Here is a 25,224-nt window from a genome sequence, read left to right as displayed (position 1 = left end):
ATGAGAAAATTAAAAAACAAAGTTTTGCAAACTATATCGTGTTACATATTAAATGTAATGGCTTATTTTGAGGATCTCAAATATATATTTTTTATAATTTTATATGAAATAGTTTAGAAGTTATTTAAGAAAATAGGTAAAAAATTACCATTCCCCCCCTTAACTCCGATACTACTGGGTCTAAAATTTTGAAAAAGTTACACATAATAGTTCTTAACCTCTAGATGACAGAAAAACCTATTAGAAATCTAGAGTCAAGCGTGAGTCGGACTTAAGAAAAAAAAACGCGGATGTGCTGTTTTAGGGACACAGCCGTAATGGTTTACGTGAAACTCGGTGTGGACTGCTTTTGTGAAGGCCGAAGGCCGAGCTACGCGTAGGGCCGAAGGCTCGAAGCATCCCCCAGTAGCTTTTTGAAACGCACGGCCGAATGCCGAGTTGCGGGAGGTTAGTGTTCAAACACAGAACAATTATAGTACAAGTGTCTGAATGCGAAGGTCGAAGGCCCGGAGCCTCAGACATGTGCATGCTTCCTGCAAAGGAGATCGTCGATTTTGTTCTATCTTTTGTTAAGCGATTGGGCCCGATAGGTACCTATAGATTACTGGAAAAACGTATAAGACTTCTGCAATTAAGCGTGAGCCGGACTTAAGAATAAGAATTGCGGATAAGCTCTATCAGGGCCACAACCGCAATTGATTTACGTGAAACGTGGTGTGGACACCTAGTGCGAAGGTCGAAGGCCGAGCTCTGCGTTGGGCCGAAGGCCTGAAGCATCCAAGAGAGGTGCGCCTCCACGCAAGGTCGAAGGATGATCTTTAGGAGGTCAGTGCTCAAACAGAACAAATAATTGGTTTAAGTACGAGTAGCTAATCAGAGGGTCTACCGCGAACACCGAAGTTCGCAAATTGCGGGGATTTGTCTTTTACTCCAATGAAACCGTAATTAGAGTGACAGAGTGAGATGCCAGCAATTTGCGAACTTCGAACAAAATTAAAGATAGCCAGCCGTGTGTAGAAAAATTGAATGAACAGTTGAATGTATTTATGAACTTCGCTTTGCTCGCTCGTTCGTAAATGTGTGCAGTACGGAACCCTTGGGACGCGAGTTCGACTCGCACTTGACCGGTTTTTTAGAGTGACGTATCTGCTATAAGAATTGGTTATTCTGTGGCCCTAAGTCCGAGTTTAGTTAGAGAACAGGTTCTAGGATGGAAATAGACGAAGCGAAAAGCGCGGGTGATACCTATGCCTAGGCACGCGTGAGAGCCTGCAGGGACTCGCACTCAACGTTATACAGTCAAACCTCGATAACACGATTCTCAAGTATAACTCTAAAATTGGTGTGAACTTGGAGGCTCTTTTTATATCAAGCCATTTCCGTCAGTAGAAAAACCTGGCAAATTGTAGGCGCGAAGGGTTATTGTCCCATAGAAAATTTTAATTTCGCGCCTTTTTTTGACAAATTTGTTTGACAAACTTTAAGTATGTATATTTAAGTATTTATATCATCGCCTAGTTGTACTAGGTAAGGTCAATGTGGCTAATTGCGTCATAGGGACTATTCTGTCCACTAGCGTTTTTCTCGAACAACGAACAACATTGATAATTTCCTCAACAAAGCAGCGATTGCTTTTAGTTTCAGCAATCAAAAGCAAATGGTTTTTTTTTCTACGATTGAATATCAAAGAAATATACGCTCGTAGACGGAATAGCCCCTATGACGGAATTAGCCACATTAGGTACAAACTTTGCTTATTTTTTGACGAGGTCGATCTGTGTAAGATTCCCCAATTTATTTTTTATTTTATTATAATTGTCGTAGCCGTGTTCTCTTTTTTCGGGTTACGCAGGTTCAACTCAGGTTACGAACCTTGTGATATGAAGATGACAGTGCTTCAATTTAAATACCTACGAGGTGCTGAGTTCAAAAACTACTTATGAAGGAAAAAATGTATTAATTAACCGTGGACGTGTCCTTAGGCATATCGAGGTCTAATGTTACGAGTGATATGAATCTACTAATCTAGTGGCTAGAACGGAAGGCCGATTAAATTTTATAACTTTCAGCTTTAGAGGGTTCGACTTATGGAGGTTCCACTGTATTTAAAACGGGTTTAGAAACAGCCAGCGGCGCCCTCCAATATTTATAATACCCACATTTCAAGTTTGAATCGTGTACATGAATTTAATGGATTCAATGAAATGCAATACTTACTGTGGCTTCATATCGCAAACATATTTTTATGAGTCTCAAATAATGTCGCAAAGTAAGTATCATCTTGAGTCGGGAATGACATTCGAACTACATAGTACTGTTTTTATTTGGCCATTTATGTAGCAAAACAGAACAAGTTTCAGTTTAAGTTATTGAGAATCAAGAACTCTTGCATGTGATATCATCCCCCTATGCTTAAAATTCATTTTGTTTTTATTACATGTCCGTCTTTGGGTCACAGACTTCCATATGTGTACCAAATTTCAACTTAATTGGTCCAGTAGTTTTGGAGCAAATAGGCTGTGACAGACGGACAGACAGACGCAAGAGTGATCCTATAAGGGTTCCGTTTTTTCACATGTCACACAAAGTTAACTTAGAACTATACTCGAAAGCAAGGCTACTTATGAAGTGTACGCCGTAATAACACTTATAAGCGTTCATGGCGCTAAGGATAACTCAGTGGCAAATCACGACGCTCCTAATAGGTACTTAATCATTAATTCATTTATTATTTGATTTTGATTATTAAGTTTATTTAATTGTTAGAGGTAATTTGATGTTAATTAGATTATACTAAACTAATTGTTAAAAGACACTATATGTAAAATACCGCAGTTTCTAAATCTTATGTATCTCGGCACGCGACTCACGAACGCCTCTTGAATTGCAACGCGCTGAATTGGCTAAGTCGTTGAACTCACCGTTAACCTGCGTCTGCCACACGGCGTCGCCCACGCCCCACAGGCCCGAGATCACGAAGAAGGTGCTGGGGGTCTCGGGGTTGGGCCGCCAGATGAGCAGCCACACGATGAGCCCCAGGTGCAGCGCGGCCCCCATCACGAGGATCGGGAACCTGCCGATGTACTTCATGGCCGAGCCGAACACGAGCGAGCAGATGGCGTTCACGACCCCGAAGCAGATCATCACGTACCCGATGGAACGGATGCCGAGTGCGCAGGACACGTAGGCCTGTCAACAAATACAAACATCTAATAGGTGACTATTTCTTGAAAACATAACCTTCATCTTCATGGCGTTGCCCCGGCAGTATGCCGAATTATTATAAAATCAAGTTTTTTCTTTTTTAATTTCTTGTGTTTAGGTTTGTATAGTTAGTCGATACTTAACTATAGGCAACTATAGGCAAGTTTCCGTGTATACTATTCTTTAAAGATAAGACCGCCCATTGTGTTTTTCTACTTTTAAGATTGTGATTTGTACTGTTTTCTTTTATTGAGGTGTGCAATAAAGAGTTTTGTTATCTTACATTAACGTTTATGTGCACAATGCAAAAAATGTACTTAGATAACACGTATTAGTAATGTAATAACTATCAACGGTTTCGTAGAGCGATATTATTTTATTCACTTCATGTTTGGCTAAACAAAGATTTTAAAGTAGTTATAGGAAATGCAATGTCTTAACTCGCAATCAAAATCAACGATAAATATTGGGAGCACGCATTCCTTAACAAATCGTTTCTGTTTCAACTGACACGGTAACATGTAGCATCTTTGTCTGTTGAAATTTCAGCTTTAACATGTTGTCGTAAGGTTTTTTTTGTGAGAAGAGACATCGTGAGTTACAAAAATGCGTTAGTCACTTGTGGTGTTGTTATCAGTAGGTAAGCGAAAGTAACGCGCGGCCAGTAATTAGATTCAAATAGGTATTGCATATTATTTGAGTAAAATTATCGCGTAACTTTCAGTGTACCTAGTACCTATTGCAGACAGACTCATCGTCTTAGGCTTTGTGCAAATTGAACAGAACATATGCACCGTTTCTCTCATGTCAATGTCCGCTGATATCGGAAAAGAATAACGTATTAACTCCATATGAGACCAATATGTAGTTAATGCTTTTAGCCATATGGGCATTATGCGCGAAACCCAATCACGTACTGGCAATCAATCGAAACATCTCTACTGGCTTGATGGTCGTCCAAAACGTGACGACGAGGTCCGGACTGAATACTGACCGCTTCCGCTTGGTAAAAAAGCGGATAATATAAGTAGGTTTTTGCCTGAAAGATATACGTGTCTTTTTAAATTTGATTATAGTGGTTTTGAGTCGCGCGAACTATAAAAATAAACTGCTGTTAGGTACTAAGTAAGTATACTCACATCTTTACTAATTGTAAAGATGTGAGTAAATAATTTATGTAAGAATTATTGCAAGATAAGGGACTCGCTTTTGTAGTTTGCATATAGGTACCGCTATTTTACGGTAATTTAACGTTGATCCATAATTATCTTTATAAAGCGGTGAATATCAACCAAAGAGCAGATTTTAACAGATATTTTAACAATCTAGGAAAAATATAGTCTAATTATTTTGTTTAACCTTTTCGACGCCGTGTCAAAACTGAAATTGAACTTTATGCATATGCACGTAGGTCTATGTTGCTCTGTGGTCTGTGACAGATTAATCAGTCTTTGGCGTTGAACCTGCGGTGCGGATATATCGGTCATTGGCGTCCAAAAGGTTAAATGCTACATAATTTCCTACTTATTTACATATACATATAACGATTGTTGTGCCTGGCTAGCCGTTAGTTTGCATTGGTAACTGTCCAGTTTAGCTTGGCTTTTATTTTTTAGGGTTGGTATCCTTTAGATAAGCTAGCAATTTACGAGTTAGTATGATATGAAACTGTAATGTTTTAAAATATAAGTAGTAATATTTTATGGCCTTGTATTGGCAGCTGCCCTACTACTAGAATTGGTCGGGTCGGCCTTTATCTGCGCTTATTTTTATTAATTATTCAGCGGTACCATCTTAAACTAAACTGAACTAACCCTTAAAACTGCATGGCACTAATTTCGATTTATATCAGCGCCCTTCCATATGCCATCGCACCGCTCAGTCTTAAGGCGTATCCAGATTATTCAATTATTCGCCAATCTGATTAAATTGCCCGATCGAATCAGGAGTTGCGGACGCAAACGGCAATTTGGCTCGCTAATTCGATTGCCCGATCAAATCAGGAGGTGCAGACACAAAAATGACAATTTTCGAAGCTAGTATCTATGGAATGCTAGGATCTGTACGTAAGTTTGTTTATGGTTCTAAAATTGGTGATTAAATTGTGTACGTGTGGGCGCTAGATGAGATTTGCGCCAATTATTTTCCTGATCAAATCGACCGATTTGATCAGGCCCGTCTGGATATCACTTTACGCTTACTCTTTTTATTTCTTATTTGAGGTCCGTACCTGCGTATAGTCTGCTCCGATAAACGCCTGCTCCATGCCGATCCACAAAGTGATGGGGATGAGCAGCTGCTGGTTAGGCTTCTTGAGCTGGTAGGCGGTGGCCGACAGCAGCTGGATGCCGGACAGCTCCTTGGCCGGGTCAGTCTGCCTCTGCTTTTCACCGTATCTGGAGAACGAAGGCACTTTAGAAAAAACAAGAACAATATGCCATTACATAGAGATAGTCACATCATGCAATCCAAAATGTTTTATTCTAAGCATAGCTTGAACAATCAAAGAGTTTTTAATTATAATTCCTAAGAGCGTTATGTTAAGAGAACGTTTGTACATATTAATGTTATTTTTTTGTAAATATTTATCTTGCGTCATTCAAAATCATTATCATTCAAAAAGTCAAGTTTTATGAAGAATAATCATTAATTACTGAAACCAGAAATGAAAACAGATTGATAGTACAGGTTAAGCTTACCAAATCCTATTTGTTTACCAAGTATCATAATTTGCATTTTTGCATACCTTTTTGCATTTAGACGTAAGTACAGTCACCTGCAATAATATGTTACTCTTCGAAGGCCGCAAAAATATGTGACACGCTCTTATGGCTCTACGAATAAGATGGTGTCAGATATTTTTGCGGACTTCATTGTGTAACATTTTATTGCAGGTGACTGTACATAATTTTTGCTGAACGACTCTGTATTCACAGAAATAAGCATAGTGAGGGAAGTAGTGTCACCCAATGTATGGGACGTGCAAATTTTGGTATCGGATGAATTCACTTGCCACAGATATAGTATACGTAAAGCTAAGCCAATCCAGCCCATTAGCCATCTGCCACCCCCTGGTGGGTAGGCAGGGGGGCATCCAAAGTTACACGCCGCATATCGGCTTCTATTTACCTACCACCTCGAGTTTGGTATCATTTCCAGATAAATCGGGCACGAGGAATTCATTTTTAAGACATTTAATGTACAGTTTAATAGAAAAAAATAAAAATATTGACGAACAAATCAAAATCGGTTTGCTGTTTTATTTATTCAACTATTACTATTATCAGCCGAAACTACAAATGCTAGAAAGTTGAAATTTGCACACCAAGCTACATTTATAATGTGTACAAGAGAAAAGAAGCGATATTGAAAAATTTTAAACCCCTAAGGGGGTTAAAAAGGGGATGAAAGTTTGTATGGAGTTAATGTTTTATTTTAAGCTAGGAATTTCAAACTTCGTTAAAATATATATTATTGAAATACAAAAAAAATAATTTCAGCGTTTTTGAAAATTCATCCCCTAAGGTGGCGGAATAGGGGTTGAAAATTTGTATGGATATCAAATTTTTTTTCGAGCGTGGGGCTTGAAACTTTTTATATGCGCATATTACAGTGAAACCTCGTTAAGTGGGACCTGGATAAGTGAGAAACTTCTATACTTAGCTGGGACTCATGGTGCGGTCCCGACACTTTAGCACTGAATTACCTCTGTTAGTGAGATAAAACGAACCTCTATAACTGGGATTAGTTGTTGTGATTTTATAGTCACATTTACCTCTATAATTGAGACAGAGAGTGTATTTTACCTCTTTTACTGAGACTATATTTATAAGATTACATTTTCCTAATTGTCTTTTAGAATTTTATAGGAATTGACCTCTGTATCTGAGATAACGTCAATCTATGACCTCTCTAACTTGGACTTTATTGATCAATTTCCGTATTCTTACTAACTCTTAGACTATCCACAAATTGCGCATTTGCTTAATTGTGTCTAAACGACTTCAAGTTTGATTTAGTTACTTTATGTAATTAAAACTATCGAAAAGAAAACTGAAATCTTGATGATGATGATGATCCATGATGACAAATTTTCATTTAATAAATGTTCATTCTAAGACGCAATGAAGTCCATATCAAATTAAATTTTATTTTAAAATATCTATCCTTTTGAGAATCATTCAAAATAAATTCAAAGAAATATTTAAACAGACTTAATAAATATTTAGGGACAAGGATTATTTTACTTTATTTATTTTTAAAGATATGTAATTAGGGGTCATCCATTAATTACGTCACACAAATTTCTAGGTTTTTTGACCCCTCCCCCCCCCTTGTCACATTTGGTCACATTTGGCAAACCCCTCCCCCCTAGTGTGACGTCACATTTTTTCTACGAAATCGCCAAATCGAATTAAGTAAGTACCTAAGTATTATTAATCTTTTATCAAAATATTTTTGACGATATAAATATTAGTAATTTTATAACCCAAAACTGCTTAGGAAAGAAAATTAAAAGAATAAAAACGATTATCGTTTTAAAAACTTGTTATTTAAATGTACAGCGAATAAAATATAAAAAAAAAATATTTTGGTTACTGATGAAGTTAAAGTGACGTCACAAAGTTTGTGTCTCCCCCCTCCCCCATGTCACAATATGTCACATTTTCTTGACCCCCTCCCTCCCCCTAAACGTGTGACGTAATTAATGGATGACCCCTTACAAAATACCTTATTAACCACCTCTATAACTGAAATATACTCTATTCTCACCTCTATCAATGGAACCCTCTGTAATTGAGACAAAAATTTATTTGTACCTGGCTAACTGAGAGCCTGGGTAAGTGGAATACCTCTTTAAGTGAGACATATCTGCTCGTCCCTTGAAGTTTCACTTATCCAGGTTTCACTGTATTAGAATACAAGAACAGTAATTTCTGCGTTTTTAAATATTCATCCTCTAACGGTTAAAAAGGAGTTGAAAGCTTGAATCCATTACAAATTACTTTGACTGCCCCCCCTGCCTACCTGCCAGGGGGTGGCGGATGTCTACCGGGCTCAATTAGCTTAGCTTTACGTATATTACATCTGTGCTAAGTGAATTTATCCGATACCAAAATTTGCACCTTATAACACTACTTCCCGGGCTAGCAGAAACACATCAAGGCAATGACATGCCGTTCTAAGGAATTCACGAGCCGGCAAAAAGCGTGCCGGCCTCCGCCCGGCGAGTATCAATCAAACTAAGAAATGGCTAATACAGAAAAACAGCTAGACAGCTCGCGTTAGACGGAGGTTAAGGCGATTTACTAACTGCGAGTTTATTATTTTCCATTAATTATGAACCACATGAGTTTAGGTAGATATTTCGTGACCAGTGGGCTACACATATATATGTGCTAGTAAAAAAAATCGACAAAGTTCTCGGAACATTTAAGAAAATTTCACAGGAAATGAACGTAACTTTCATATTGGCAATGGGAAATTTTGATCCCCATAAAAAATATGGGAAGTTACGAAGATTTTCCATATGGAAATTTAACGGAAATTTTACTATTTAAACGATCTCACTTAGCAAGGCCCCCATAAATGGCTCTAAGATAAGTTATAATTTTAAATTCAAAGTTAATGCTTTAATTTTTTTTTAATTGTGACGTGTCCTTGTGAATTAGGTACATGGACTATGATATGACATGCATATCACATAATATAATCTAAAACTAATTACGAGTTCAGTGGGAAACTGCGTTACTTAATACTTTTTGCTTTACTGTAATGTACACTAGCGACCCGCCCCAGCTTCGCACGGGTTAACAAATTATACACCTAAACCTTCCTCAAGAATCACTCTATTGATAGGTGAAAACCGCATGAAAATCCGTTCAGTATTTTTTGAGTTTACCGCGAACATACAAACACTCAAAGAGACAGACGCGGCGGGGGACTTTGTTTTATAAGGTGTAAAGTGATGTGTGACATGCTTAGCCTTAACACGTCTCATGTAAGTCAGTCACAAAATAAATTAAAATGATCACAGAATATGGTCATATTTATATTTACCCATTTTTTGTACTCTTAGGTTACTAAATCAGGTTTTAAGAAGAAGCGTCGTATATTGTTTTCGTATTTAAAGTTAAATCTATTTATAATTCTTCTAAAATAAAAATTAACTCTTTCTAGATGGAGTTTTGTTATTTTTTCATAAGGCGTACATACGAGCATTTACAATGCGGGTGCTGCGCTGTGAGAACTTCTCCGAGTATTTAGGAAGTACTTTAGTTTTTTTTTATAAATAATGAGTTTTGTATTGTATAGTAGGTAGGTACCTGGAGAGTGGGTCCACCAGCAGCGCGACCATGAGCACGGCGACAAAGACGCACGCCAGGTAGATGGCGCTGATCTCGTAAATCTCGCTGTCTGGCGGTCGGTGCAGGTTCTGGTTCTCGTGCTGGCCGCCACCGATCATACAGAAGTTCGCTCCGCAAGTCAGCAGGGTCTTGCTGTTGTTTTCGGTGGTTCCGTTGGAGCTGTGTACGCCCGATGAGAACACTGCAATGAGGGAATTGTTGTAAAGTCCGCGGCTCTATTTTACTCTTGAACAATGATATTATATTGTCTTTAAATATTATCAGTTCGACTGTGACATGGTCACTTATTACAAGTACCAATTAAGTGCAAGAGAAGCAATATGGGAGACTTATTATGTGGATAGTGACGTCGATTTTTGTAAAGTTTTTCGAGTCAAATAAGATGATCATTAGGTATGTTTGGTAAAAGAGGACGCCAGTCAAGGATTTGAAATTGTTCTACACTACTTAAGTCAGTACTTAGTTGACGGTTTATGCATCACATAAGTTTTCTTTATGGTATGGTATGGGTTGGTATTTTCAACTGGGTCTTCGTTCTAAAGGTCAGATGAAGAAGGGTAGACTACCTTTAATACCTAGTTAGTATTAGGAAAGATGGTCTACCCAAACACATCATGTAAGTGAAAAACAATGAAACTTACCCAAACTTGAGATCAAATTTCCCCAAAGCTCGGCCGTCTGCCAAGCGAGGAAGAAGAAGCCGAAGAATCGCACGATGATGCCATCGACAGCTTGATCCGTCAGCTTTGCGTAGACGCTACCGGCCTGCGTCAGATACGTGGCCTTCGACGTCCACATGGGCGCCGCTCCCATCCCCACCACTACCCCGGCCGGCACCAGCGTGTAGAAAGCCGGGTAGAACTGCGCCGCTATGTACGGCGCGTAGCACATCATGGACAAACACAGAGTCCATTTCACAGTTAGCCTCTTGATTAGAAAGGTGGGAACAAATATACAGGATACTACGAGCGCCGCGTAAATGGAACTTAGCGATACCGTGCCCAGCCCGTCCTTGGCGTTGATGGACGACTGTAGATTGGCCGTCCCTTGGAAAGCGGTGAATTGCACCATGAAGGCGGCGCTCACCGCCGCCACGTTCTTCAGTATTCTCCATTTCTCGTTTCTTGATAGTTTAACTTTTCCCGATGGGTAGTTTTCATCTTCTATGGGTAGAGGCGGGGGTTTGACGATGTCGTCGTTGTCCTTGTCGTGCTGGTAGCCGTCGTTCTTGAAACCGGTCTTGAGCGTGTACACCGAGTCCTTGTCGGGGCGGTCATCTTCACGTCCCCCTCCGTGTGTAGCCGTCATACCGGGTTATCGCTTGCAGCCCTGCAAACAAAACGACACATCTTTATTTTTGTGTTCCTTAATCACGTATTAATGTTTGCAATATTAAGAGATGCCACGAGCAAGACAGTGCTGGAATAACTGAACTATAATTTAACTCGAGACTGGCAGATATGGTGTTTACTATTTATTTCAGCAGTGTATAATGTATGAAATTATTTATAATATTATATTGTTTTACATTAACTTAATTTCACTATGTCAACTGTCGAACTGTCGTTTTCGAGACTCTATATCACTCGGTATATACTGATAGTTCCTACATTACATACAAAAGTATTTGTAGGTCCTAGAAAACTTTATTAAATGTTACAGGAGGTTTAAAAATAAGAGTATTATAATGTTTTATATTACGTCAATCCTATGTTTTTGGTTGAGCGGTGGCGCGGTGTGCTCAAATGACCGAGCAGCTGAACACACACTCATAGTGTGTTATGAATTAGGTATAGGTACTGGTTTCATCATGACATAATCAACACGTTCGAAATAATATATATGATATCTGCATCGGCACCCGAAATTTGTTGTTTATTTTCAAACTTAGTAGCTAAATGTGTTTGTATGTGATGTATGACAAAATTATTTATTGAATCGATACAATAGGAGAATACAATAAAATGAAACAATTTATTGAATATTTGTAATTGCAAATTCGAGCAATTGTTTTACAGCTTGCATTTGAAAAACGCGTAGAAATAAAATAATATTGCAAGAACAAACATAGGTAGAGTCGACTTTACCAGCGCGCACAATGGTAAGGTCCACCGTCCAGTGCTGCAAAAACCTTGTGCCGAGAATAAAATTCTTTATTTTTTAATCCGTGCTCAGTTGCAAAGCTGTCTAGTGACAGCTGGAACTAAATACTATAAATTATTAATTAATCAAGTCAGTAACCGCGTACTGTCTCTTGAATAGTTTTTTTTACGCTGTAAGTATACGGAATCAGCCCGTGGACGGATTTGGCTGCACTGACTTTATGTGTTAATTGTAAGCATACAGAATTACTTAATTTTGTTTTCTATTTAAAGCTGCTGGTTATGTTTTCAACGCAGAAAATAAAATAAAAACAAGGTAACAAGTTAGACAGGTGTTCGATGTCTACACTTAAACATACATATCACTGGTTAGAGTTTACAAACAGAAACCGATACCCTGGTCAGAACGACTGTACAAGCATCGATCGATAATCAATCGATGGTAGAATGGAACGGATGGTAATCTAGGTAAAAAAACCGGTCAAGTGCGAGTCGAACTCGCGTCCCAAGGGTTCCGTACTGCACTGCAAGTTCATAAGTACATTCAACTGTTCATTCAAGTTTTCCACACACGGCTGGCTATCTTTAATTTTGTTCGAAGTTCGCAAATTGCTGGTATCTCACTCTGTCACTCTAATTACGGTTTCATTGGAGTAAAAGAGAAATCCCCGCAATTTGCGAACTTCGGTGTTCGCGGTAGACCCTCTGATATACGGCAGTTCAGCCTTCTCATTTAGCTACTAGTACTTAAACCAATTATTTGTTCTGTTTGAGCACTAACCTCCTAAAGCTCATCCTTCGACCTTGCGTGGAGGCGCACCTCTTTTGGATGCTTCAGGCCTTCGGCCCAACGCAGAGCTCGGCCTTCGACCTTCGCACTAGCTGTCCACACCACGTTTCACGTAAATCAATTGCGGTTGTGGCCCTGATAGAGCTTATCCGAAATTCTTATTCTTAAGTCCGGCTCACGCTTAATTGCAGACTTCTTATACGTTTTTCCAGTAATCTATAGGTATCGGGCCCAATCGCTTAACAAAAGATAGAACAAAATCGACGATCTCCTTTGCAGGAAGCATGTACATGTCGGAGGCTCCGGGGAATGGTCATTTTTTGCCTTTTTTCTTAAATAACTTCTAAACTATTTCATATAAAATTATAAAAAAAATATATTTGAGATCCTCAAAATAAGCCCTTTCATTTAATATTAATATGTAACACGATATGGTTTCCAAACTTTGTTTTTTAATTTTCTCATATTCCCCCTAAAAGAGCCCCCTATGCTTAAAATTCATTTGTTTTTATTACATGTCCGTCTTTGGGTCACAGACTTCCATATGTGTACCAAATTTCAACTTAATTGGTCCAGTAGTTTTGGAGCAAATAGGCTGTGACAGACGGACAGACGGACAGACAGACGCACGAGTGATCCTATAAGGATTCCGTTTTTTTCTTTTGAGTTACGGAACCCTAAAAACAACGGGTTGCGCTCCGGGAGTGCCGGCAGAAGTGAAAACTCAATGACATTGTAACTCAATATATTAATAACAGCGCCATCTAGTGCAAAATGTCTGCAGCACTATGTATAATAAAGGTTAACGCCATCTAACGTTATTTCGTCGCATTACTTGAAACCCCTAAGCACATCACTGTGAGTACTAGAGTTATATTAGTACCAGTTTGAGGGAAGCTCACTAGATGGCATTTAAATAAAAAAAGAAAACTCAATGACATTGTAGCAGTGTCCGTCACACGTGACGTTACGTCTTACGCTCTCGCGAGTTTAACATGTTTTCCCCATCACAAAAAGTGCTCAGCGCCGCTAAAGAAGTTTTCACTTCAAAACTATCGATCTACGTCGACTGTTAGACATAATATAATTATTAATATAGACACTTATTAGAAAAATTCAAAAAGAGCCAAACAATGGGGGCATAGCTTTGGTTATTAATTATTATACATCAAATTGAGTTAAACATATTTTTCACATCACCTATTTGGAAAATGGCTTTTTCTTCCCTGCTAGGAGCCATCAAAGTGGCACATTTTTCCCTGCTAGGAGGGATCCAAGTGCCATTTTTCTGCTCTAGGATATTTTATTGCCAATATAAAGTATTAACACAATATGAAATAAGTAAATATGTAAATAGTATGCACATTATCGATTACAATTTCTTTATAATCGATTACGTGCATACAAATTTTTAGCTTAAAATAATATTTTGAAACAATAATTTCCTCATTGGTGATATAAAATGCAGTATGTGTCACATAACATGGTAGCAAAATTATTTCCTTGGGTGTCACTACGCTCAGGATTCAATGTAAGCCCATGTCGTAAATAACTATGTTATGTTGGTCCCTTGTGACAATAATCTAATATTCCATAATGTCAATATCCAATGAGGAAAATAGAGAATACGTTTATATGGAGAAGCGGTCGTCGCCTTTCCTAAATATTCAGTAATAAAAAAAATAGAAAATAAATGAATAAACCGTAATTGACACGTGTCAATAAAATGAGTCTTCAAGAAGACCTTCGCACCACTGACGACAATTCACGCTATAATATTAACAGTGTTCAAATAAGACCGGCATATTTCTGTCAACCATATCACAACATATCATGCATTGTTTGTCATATACTCGTACATTTCCATATTTTATGAAGCATGCACGCTACGCGTTTGTCAGGTGACTCACAATAGGTGGAAAAATTATTTTTATTTATATTTCACCATTATTTTTTATCATCCGCTACAAAATAAATGTGCTACCCGCTATTGGTGCCTTCAACAGTCATCATCTTCAACCTAATACATTTGCGTACTAAATTATAAGTCGGATAGTTTTATTTATTTATTAATAGTATTGCCATTTAATAATAGAATCGTCCATGTTCAATAATGTACCTATTAAACAATATTTAATAAAATATTTGTGGGGACCTCTAATGTAGGTACGTACATAATAATACAATCGCATTTGCATTATTTAGTCGCTATGCAAATTAATTTAGCTGCAATAGCTGCATACATATTTTTCCCTTGAAATATACAATATTTCCAGTAATAATACAAGGTGATGTTGTTTTATAATTTATAAATTATAATTCATAAATATAGCAAATTTAGCAAAAAGACTAACCCTTGACACTCGCGTCAACATAAGACAAAGCGTTCGACACATTCGTGCGATAAAAATGTATCTAGCTTGTGTCTAGCAGACTAATTACAAGGGCTATGTTTTACGATCCGTCTGCTATTCTTATGAATATTCAAGATAATTCGAGGAATATATTAAGTAGAATATTTTTATTCATATTATTCATAAAGTGTGATATTTCTCTTGCCTTTTGTTCGATATCGCGATGTGTTATGGCGAGAGGCGAGACAAAGTTAATTCTCTTGACTCAAGTTTCACTTCGTCATTGTCAAATGTGAAATGTGAATATTTTTCTCTTTTTCCTAATTGTATCTGAGTTGAAAACTTTGTGTGAATACAAGTGAATAAGGTGATAGTGACAAAATAAAAGCAATCGAAGCAATAGCATGAGGTAATACAGGTTTATTCCGAAATAGTAGGTACGTGACGACTGTTGTGACGTGCTCGAAACCTTCAATAATATTATTAAGCACTTCTTTGTATTTAAAAACCTGAAAATGTTAGAATATAACGAGAGGCCGACAAATTATTATATTAAATATTAGGAGCGCATAACAGGAATATGAAAAGTATTTTATGTAATTTGCGCCTTAGGTTCCGTCCGAGAACAATCCTTGAGTTTAAGTCCTTTAAGAGTACTTACTATGATACTTATGATTTAAGGTTGACTCACGCTAGACCGGACCGGGGCCGGGCCGGAGCTTCCGGCGCGTCGTATTCTATGGAAAGCCCCACCTGATCACCGGTCAGCCGTCATAGAAAATGACATGTCATACGCCTCGGCCCGGGCACGGCCCGGTCTAGCGTGAGTCATCCTTTAACTCGCAGTTTGGTTCACTTAAAGTAGAAACTGTTGCACTGAGACGATACGAAATAATTTATTTAAATTGCATAGAAAATATATGTATATTAGTTACTAATGGCCAACACAAGTGATAAATTACTATCATTACATTATTGTTTCCTGTTAAAAAAATACTGGTCAAGTGCGAGTCGTACTCGCGTTTCAAGGGTTCCGTACATCACACAATTTATACCATTTTTTTTTGTACGTGTAACGTGAGTGAAACTTTGAAATACCTGAATGGGTCAGTTCAAAAACCAGATGTAACACGAAGTGTTATGGCGCGATGGCTTATATCTCTGCAATTATGCAAAGTAGCTTGGATAGGAATATTAAATGCCGAACAAGTGTTTTAAAAGCGAAGGTCGAAAAGAGACAAACATATCTTATATTTTTAAACGAGCAATTCTGTGCATGGTCCTGGGTTCGAATCCCGGTAAGGGTATTTATTTGTGTGATGAACACAGATATTTGTTCCTGAGTCATGGGTGTTTTCTATGTATAAGTATGTATTTATCTATATAAGTATCTTTATATCGTCGCCTAGTACCCATAGTACAAGCTATGCTTAGTTTGGGGTTAGGTCGATCTGTGTAAGATGTCCCCAATATTTATTTATTTTATATATTTATTTATATTTCGGAATCTCGGAAACGGCTCTAACGATTTCGATTATATTTGCTATATGGGAGTTTTCGGGGGCGAAAAATCGATCTAGCTAGGTCTTATCTCCGGGAAAACGTGCATCTTTGAGTTTTTATGTTTTCCGAGCAAAGCTCAGTCTCCCAGATGTTAGTGCTAATACAACAGTACAAGTACCTAATCAATCAATAGTACAAGTACCATTGCGGCTGTGTGCCAGATACAGCCTAGTCGACATTTTTTGTCTTCAATCGGACTCACGCTTGAACCTAAAGGCACACTTCTTCGGGACGCTTCGGACCTTCGGCCTTATGCAGATATCGGCCTAGGGCCTTCGCAATAGCTGTCTACTCTACACCACTTTTCACTTAAACCATTGCTTCTGTGTCCCTAAAATTACCTAAACGCATTTTTGTTCCTAAATCCGTCTCACACTTGACTGTAGATTTCTAATAGGTTTTCTTGTCATCTTTCGGTGAAGAACTATTTTGTGTATTTTTTTCAAAAGTTTTAGACCCAGTAGTTTCGGAGATAGAGGGGGGGGAATGGTCATTTTTTGTCTACTTTATTGAATAACTTCTAAACTATTTATCCTAAAATTATAAAAAATATATGATTGAGATTCTCACAATGAGCCCTTTCGTTTGATATATAACACAATATAGTTTGCTAAACTTTGTTTTTTAATTTTCTTATTTACCCCCCAAAAGTAACCCCTATGTTAAAAATTCATTTGTTGACGTTACATGTCCGTGTTTGGGTCACAGACTTACATATGTGTACCAAATTTCAACTTAATTGGTCCAGTAGTTTCGGAGCAAATAGGCTGTGACAGACGGACAGACAGACGCACGAGTGATCCTATAAGGGTTCCGTTTTTTCCTTTTGAGGTACGGAACCCTAAAAATATCTGCCTCTAAAACAAAGTTAAATATGTAATGTATTTACTACATTTAACATGTCAACAGGCCGCACAAAAACTGAATACATTAATTCACTTCCTTCTAACAAATTAATTTTGGGTTGGAAACTTAATCTTAAGGCAAGGGACAAGAGTTCAGAATAGTTTGTGTTTAGAGTCCAGTTCACCCATGGTGGTGACGAAAAGCGCGCTTGTATGCTGATCGGGTAACTAGCACCCAAATAGGCGGTGATGGCGGCACAGCTGTACCATTGTGAAATTAATGTAGCTACCAAACTATTGTTTTGGTACACCTTAGTCTTGTACCAGTTGTATGGCCTGTATTATTGCTACTTAATTTTATGGGCTAAATAAATATTTGTTTGGATGCTAAATTAGTACCTATCTATAGGGAAACCTAAGCGACGCAGGTTCTTCAATCAGTAAAGCTAACAAATGGAAATGGATTTAATGTTTTACACCTTAATTCAATAAAATTCATTATCTTGGTTAAAGGATGACATTAAATTTTGATATTCTTGAATTAACTAAGTAGGTACTTAGAGATCAAGAATTCGCTTAGCTAAGAACAATGCTGGACTAAGTAGTCAAGTTGTTTCTTTGTTGACGTGTAATAATAGAGGCTGATGGTAATATCTCACTGAAAAGTCTTCCATTTATACATAGTCACAAGATCATTAGCAATCGCTTGAACAATATCTCTTAACAGCGAACTAGAATTATCTTAACCCTAATTTTATGCAATTACCCGGTACCTTTATAACCGGGTTTTAGGCGCAAATAACATAAATAATGCGAACCCATTGTCCTGTCAGAGGGCAAATCTGCTCGGTCATGGACGTAACGATTCCATGGAATCATCTGTCACAATAAACACGTGCGAGGTACCTTATGTGCCTCGGCTCTTACACCAAACAGGTCGAGATCCTCTCGAAATAATCATTCAAAAAGTCATAACTGCCTAGTTCTGTACAGCCAATGTTGTATCATAAAAAATAAAAATCATCCACTTAAATGAAAATACATAATGCACAATGATATGCGAACAAAAGGCCCATCGGATAACGGATGTGCCAAATCTACATGTGGTTTGTGCAAATCCGGCTCATCAATTAATTATTTTTGCGTATGGTAATCTTCGTTAAACCGGCGTATAAACGCTCGTGTAACCTTAGCATTAAAAAAAGCTTGAAAGTCTTTTATGTTTCCAATTCACTTTATACAAAATGCTATTGCTGCTGCCAAATGGGAAAAATATATGGAGCTCTTTAATTACTTATGTATGATAACTGATAAGAGGGAGAGTGTTCACTTGAACAGTGCCGGATTTACTGACAAGTAATTTACGCTGTTGCTTATTTAGGGCCAATACGCTTTCATCAAAATTTCAGGAATGCATAAAATCTGATGGATAAACCCGGAGAGAGGAGGATGCTCATGGTCTAAAAATACTTAGGGCATCAAAAAGTCTTCGGCACTGAAAGTGATATGTGATTCCTAATAAATATGTAGCGAAACTACGTAGGTATACACAGTCAGAAAGCAGTTATGTTACCCAAAGCTTTAATCAACTTCTTCTTAATTTGCCATTTTCCAGATCGATCAATGAGTAATTTTCGAAAAATATAATCTTTTCTCCATAACTATTAGCATTTATTAGGAGGGAATGGCATTTCAAGTCTCCTTCCCAATTGCATTAGGTATGTATTTAATTTAAAACTAAATAATTTTCGTTATCTCGACGTTATAAAATCGGCAATGTCATGGGCTGCCATTAAAACTAGTCGATTCAAAACCCCTGAAGCCTTCCCACGGTATCTGTGGTCGTCACTTCCTGTCATCCCCGTCATTGCCGGTGTAACGAACATTTCAAGGCTCGCCAAAATTGGCACCGTTCCGAACCAAATCGGATATATTACAATTGGCTCTCGCAAATTTTGTAACCTTCAATGATGACAAACTAGAATGAATGAGTTTTGTTATTTCATTTTAAACTTTCTCTTGTACAGTCGACGGCAAAAATATGTTTACACTTTTGCACCCTACTCCTTTGTAATAAGTCGAAAAATGTAAACATATATTTGACGTCGACTGTACGTCCTAAGGATTCCTCACTGTGTTTGTCTTATGTGTCAAGTGCAATAAGAACCTTTTTATCTGAAATTACAACAAATTTATTTAGACAATAATAAGTATGTACAACCAGCGGATTAAACAAAGTTGGGGATTTTATTAAAGACTAGATGGGACGCAGTTGAAAATACACCCTAAACACTTTAAACTTATAATTTGAGTGTGATTTTTACATCCAATTGATCCAATATTGATAGGTAGGTACATAAATAAATACTTAGGTCATGAGTAAGTACCGTAAAATGGGGTGAGTAGGGTTCGCGGTGAGAGTTGGGTTATGAATGGGGAGAGAAGGCATGAAGGGGTCACCCCATGGGATTTCAAGGCTACTGCTGCAAAAATAATGTATTCCAATTTAAAATGGAGCTATAGTAATACTCATAATAAAAAAAAAACGATCCAGCAATCTCCCAAAATCACCTTTCATGAAAACCCAACTCACCCCAAATACGAGGGACTACGGGGTGAGGTGGGATTTCCTGTTTATCGTCAAAGTTATGAAATGGAACTACCCAAAATAAAATAAGAACTAAAATAATAAATAAATAAATAATAAATATATATACACCATTCAGTTTGCATATGTAAAAATAAAATGTTATCGAGGTTTGAATGTCAGTTTTGCACCTACTCACCCCATTTTACGGTACTTAGGAAACATAATTATCAAAGTCGGTAAATTAAGCTTAGGCTCTTTCAAATTTCATCATCTTCAAGTCTGCTCAGACTGCAAATATCAAACTCTAACAATATCACAATATAGGTACCTACATGTACAATTCTGTGAAAATATGATGTTTATAGCGGCACTTTCACACTTCGTCGAAATCGGTGCAGAGTTAGCTTAGACGGGTAACTTAGTACTACACTTAGGTCAGTTAGCTCGAGGAAGACGGGGAAGGGCATTAGAAAAAATGTATAGGATCAAAAGTTCAAAACCCAGTAGGTATTGCTCGCCTCTAAATACTAAATGTTGTTTAAGTATTTACTCAACTTTAGGTACTCGACGCTATACCTACTATAGAATACAATTGTATGGAAATAACTATTATTTGAGCACATTATTATTATTTAGAACACCTGAATCACGTCACAATAGCAGCATCCGGCGTTAATGATCCCTTGCGAGGTTATGATGCTTTCAACTTGGCCATTCGTGAAAAAAGGTCAAACACGCCTCTGCTTTTGACAGCGTAATATTATTGTTTTTTTGCTAAAACAAGGTGTCAATATTGGTCGAAACTCGCAACATCACGAAAATTCATCATCATCATATCAGCCGAAAGATGTCCACTGCTGGACATATACCTCCTCCGGGGATCTCCACAACGACCGGTCTTGCGCCGCTCTCATCAGCTTCCCGCAATCTTAACCAGTTCTTCGGACCATCTTGTCGTCACTAAAGAACCTTTTTGTCCCATCGGACATCGGTCCTACGAGCAATGTGGGACGCCGACTGCCATTTTAGTCTGGCCATTCTCTGAGCTATGTCAACAACGTTGGTCACGAAAATTACCTACCTATATTATAACTTTTTGTAAAAATATATGGTGACTTTCGGATGGCAACGGTAAAGTGTCATTCTGTGGAACTTGCTAACTATGTAAACAAACCGCCATATTGAAATTGTCTCTGAATGATGAATTTACCAGGGACTTTTGTTTACATAGTCAGCAAGTTCCATAGAATGACACTTTAGCTGTAGGTATTACCTACGGCGTTAAAACGGGCACGTGTTTGCGTTTTGTGTCAAAAACTTCACTTTTTGGTACAAAATGTATTGCACATCATCAGTGTCGAAATCCCCGAGCCAATAATTTGCCGGGGTCACTTCACATGTCCGATGAGTTATTTGGCTGCACTGACATTTGTGGATCTGCATTTACAAACCGGTATTATATGCTAATCGTATATGCGCCGTATCAGTATCCCACAATTAATTTAGTTATCAACCTTATTTTAATACATTAAGGTACAGAATTAAATAAGTTTTCGAACACGGATACGGCAGATACGATTAGCGCTGTTCCCCATGTCCGTTGCACATACGACTGTGTGGCAGCTCACAGGTACTAAAAGCAACATTCTCTGACCATTGGTAGAGCTCATGTCTTTACTATAAGGTTTGAAATGGTCAGTTAATAGTGTGGACGATGGTACGGCGACGTGGGATGTTGCCACGGGTCGTGGGGTCACGGAGAGCACCCATGTGCATATAATCGCACGGAGCCTGTTTGGAAGCTGAAGCCAGGTTTGCACGATAGTTTGAGACGTAACTGAATATCGAAAAGCTTCGTGCGAATAATATACTAATTTTTGAAATTTTATCTTACATACGTAGGTACATAACTAGATGTAGGTAAGTATAAATATGTACAGGTAATAGACATCAACCTGCACATATTTATACTTACTTGGTTGCTGGAACAACTAAGGAAACTAATTTTCAGGTAAACAAAACTTGGCTATCGATCTGTCTCTCTCTCATCATATTTCCATGCTCGACAATTAATTTACTTATAAGGTACAAATATTCTAATATGAGTTTAAGTTGTTTTATACGAATATACCAACTAATAAAAATGGGTGCATGCCTTTAGTGTACCTACCTAGTAATAAATAGAACATCCTCCCTTCTACGCAGTCATTTAATAGGTAGTTGTTCTACTTAATAACTTTACAAACCAAAGCATCTACCTATAAAGAAGATCGTAAAATGCGCACTTACGTTCATAGTAGGTAATGCAAGAACTTAGTGCAAGAAAGTTTACAAGCTGCCACATAAATTCAAATACATGTAGTTACGGTTGCGGTTTTAACGTGACATGCGTGCGCTACTAAGTCGCAACTTTATGTTTTTAGTTTTTTAGGTACAATACATTTTTTTAGGTACTCGTACATTAGTTTTTTAAATACCATTTTATTTTTATCATATTGTAAAAAAAAATGCTAATGCTGTACCAAATAGCGAAGTGAAAGCGAAACAAAGTAAGCGTCTGGGCCTTTTCTGGCTGAAATACAAAAGATCCCCCTAAACGAAGAAAATCTGCGGCCAACAAGAAATTTTCCTCTTAGTGAATTTTCCCACAGTGACCATCCGCGGCGATTGTTGTGCCACCATTGTCCCCTGACCTTGTGCGCCAATTAGAACCACGCACTAATGTACTGTAATCAGCCTTTATTTCCGGACACAGCACATGTGTCATTTATAAAAGCGATGCTTCTTTATCTAGACTCAATGGAACTGTGACGTTTTTTATTGCCGATGCCTGTTTCATAAAAGTTTCCGCCACTTTTGAATTAGTTGTCAAGGCTTATTGTCTTTTAACTCGTTCAAGAACTTATATAAGTAAGTAAGTACTAGGTTTTATACCCTGGTAACAATTCCTATAAATAATAATACATAAACATTATGGATTTTTATGTAATACCTATTATTGATAGGAATTGTAAGCGGTCAGAGTTTGTACGACAGTAGATAAATGGTTCACCGGTTATAATTAATTTGCGCAACCATAAATAAATAAATAAAATATTATTTTATACAGTTCGACCTAGCCCCACACTAAGCTCAATATAGCTAGTGTTGTGGGTATTAGAAGACGAGATATTATATAAAAATTAGACTTATATACATACATATAAATTGTCCAATAGTCAGGAAAAAATATTTCTGATGAACACACGTACAGATAAATTCCCACATCACTCAAATATCTTAATATCAGGATTCGAGCACGGGACCGACTAGACTAGGAGGCAGAGCCATGTTTTTGTAAATACTTAGGTCGGGTCTTGTTTAGCCTTTTGTTACTTATGTATTGTGGAAAACGCTTTTACTTTAAATTTCAAATGTACCATCAGCCGCAAAAGTGCATGGCGACTTTAGCAATTAATTAATTCATAATTTGTCCATGCAATGTCGTAGTGTCAACACTGACATATACGCTAACGTCTACGTAATTTACTTTCTATATATGTATCTCGCTTGCACTAATATGCCAGTACGAGCGAGATGCATAGAAAGTAAGTTACGTTCACGCTAGCCGCGCTAGCGTTTATCTCAGTGGCAAACTGATGGTAGCTGTATTGTAATGTTGATCCGCGTCGTATGAAAGTTAACTCTTTAGAGGCACTTCTTAAGGACTGAAACTAGAAATACTTGCCCGTGTATACAAGAGTGTATAAAGACTGTGCATTTCAGTGTTATGATATAGTCGTAGGTACCTATAGCGAGCTAGGTAGATTTTAATTGCGCGAGATAAGAGGTTCCGACGCTCCTCAAGGCAGGCGGCTTCGGCTCGCCTCTGGAAATTGTTTTTATCGTCATCAGCCACAATAAAGTTTCATTTGCAGAAGCTATTTTAAGGCGCCTGAGAAATCCATGTGGACTAAGCTTTTTGCTGCCGATTAACGCTGAAACGTTAGCGCTAGAGATAAACTTTACTATAGAATGGGGTGAGACTTGAAATGTCTCGATCTGCAGCGCCCGCCACTAAAGTAAAACAATTGAATCGTTTCACTTACAATCACATATCACTTACAGTTAAAGTACTACTTACAAAACCAGTCCTGAAAAAAAAACACATTTAGTAACTTTCTTTTTCAATTTAGTCTATCTAAATCTGGATAACATTGTAGGTACTGTTAGGAGGAATATGGGGACTACAGCAACTGAGACCGCTATCGTCATAAACCTGTATTAATTTTGTTATTGTTATTTTTTTGCGAATAAGTATAATTTTTAATACTTAAACAATTTAGTATAAATGACATTTAATATTATAAATATTGTAAATAATACGTTCAGCCGAAAAGCATTCAGTCTGAATCGTCGCGTGTCAATATCAATTGGTTAGGAATGCAAGATTTAGCTTAAGCTATAGATCTCGTGTCCGCGCCCGCGCACCTACAGATACGATCTCGACCAATCCTTGGGTGGGATACTTTGTCGTTTTCTCATTAATTTTCGTTGCGGCCAATTAAGAGAAAATTTTCATTTAACCTCAGCTTGTGACTTCCGAGTTTTTAAACTGACAAATCGAAAAAATCTAGGACACAGACGATTCTCTAAGGCGTGAAGAATTAATATATTATATTTCCCTCAGTCGTTATGTGTTTCAATTTTTAAGAGCAAAAGAATTTTGTATGTAAATCATGTAACGGCCTCAACTAGCGTGTTTGATAGCCATAAAATACAAGTTTTACGCAATCGATTACGTTTGATCTGCGAGAAATTATAATTTCTTTTATAATTACTTATTGTGAATAATTTCAATAATACAGAAACAAAAGATTATATTACCTATTGCATTCCGTTTCTGTCTAGAATACCTCACTTACCTACTGTTGGGGTAAAAAATACTAGTGCGATGAATGACAGAAAGAGATATTTAAGTTATTGAGGTTGGTATACGTAGTGGTCGGTATAGAAATATATTAACTGCTTATTTAAATGAAACGTCAGAGCCTTGGGGCGGCCAATTATGGCGTAAGCTCTAAGTACCTAGAGATATAGTCGGAGATAAAGTGCGTATTTATGCTAATGTTACACACTCTGCTTATTAATATGATTTCGAGGAATATACAGAAATGTTATATATTTTATATGCTAGTTAATCGTATTTAAATTCGTCGTAGGAGCGTAGGCCAGAACGCTTATATATATGCGTGGGTGGAGCACACCAGCACGGCACGCATAGAGCGCCGCCCGCCCGGGCCACGCCAGCGCCACGGGTTGTGACTCAAGTTTAAAGCAAACAAATACTTCCCAGGTGCTATTTCTTAAAAAGCCACTTTATGCAGCCTACACACAGCATTAAGAAGACAAACTTTAAAAGCAGAAAA

The 25,224-nt window shown here is 37.6% G+C and overlaps 1 protein-coding gene across 2 annotated transcripts in view; it reads right to left on the bottom strand.

Annotated features, from left to right (window-relative positions):
- LOC134804064 (UNC93-like protein) overlaps positions 1-25,224 on the bottom strand; it is a 117,128-nt gene that overhangs the window by 5,723 nt on the left and 86,181 nt on the right. For both annotated transcript variants that reach the window (XM_063776960.1, XM_063776961.1), the window contains 4 exons: positions 10,214-10,901; positions 9,531-9,753; positions 5,435-5,600; positions 2,922-3,189 (listed from right to left, as the gene is read on the bottom strand). In XM_063776960.1, the coding sequence (XP_063633030.1) occupies positions 2,922-3,189; positions 5,435-5,600; positions 9,531-9,753; positions 10,214-10,880 (1,324 nt within the window). In that variant the 5' untranslated portion in view covers positions 10,881-10,901. The remainder of the gene's footprint in view (positions 1-2,921; positions 3,190-5,434; positions 5,601-9,530; positions 9,754-10,213; positions 10,902-25,224) is intronic.

This window comes from Cydia splendana, chromosome Z (assembly GCF_910591565.1).
Source record: "Cydia splendana chromosome Z, ilCydSple1.2, whole genome shotgun sequence".
In the NCBI taxonomy this organism is placed as follows: Eukaryota; Metazoa; Arthropoda; class Insecta; order Lepidoptera; family Tortricidae; genus Cydia; species Cydia splendana.
Note: the sequence above shows the minus strand (reverse complement) of the source record. Positions and strands in the feature narration are given on the sequence as shown.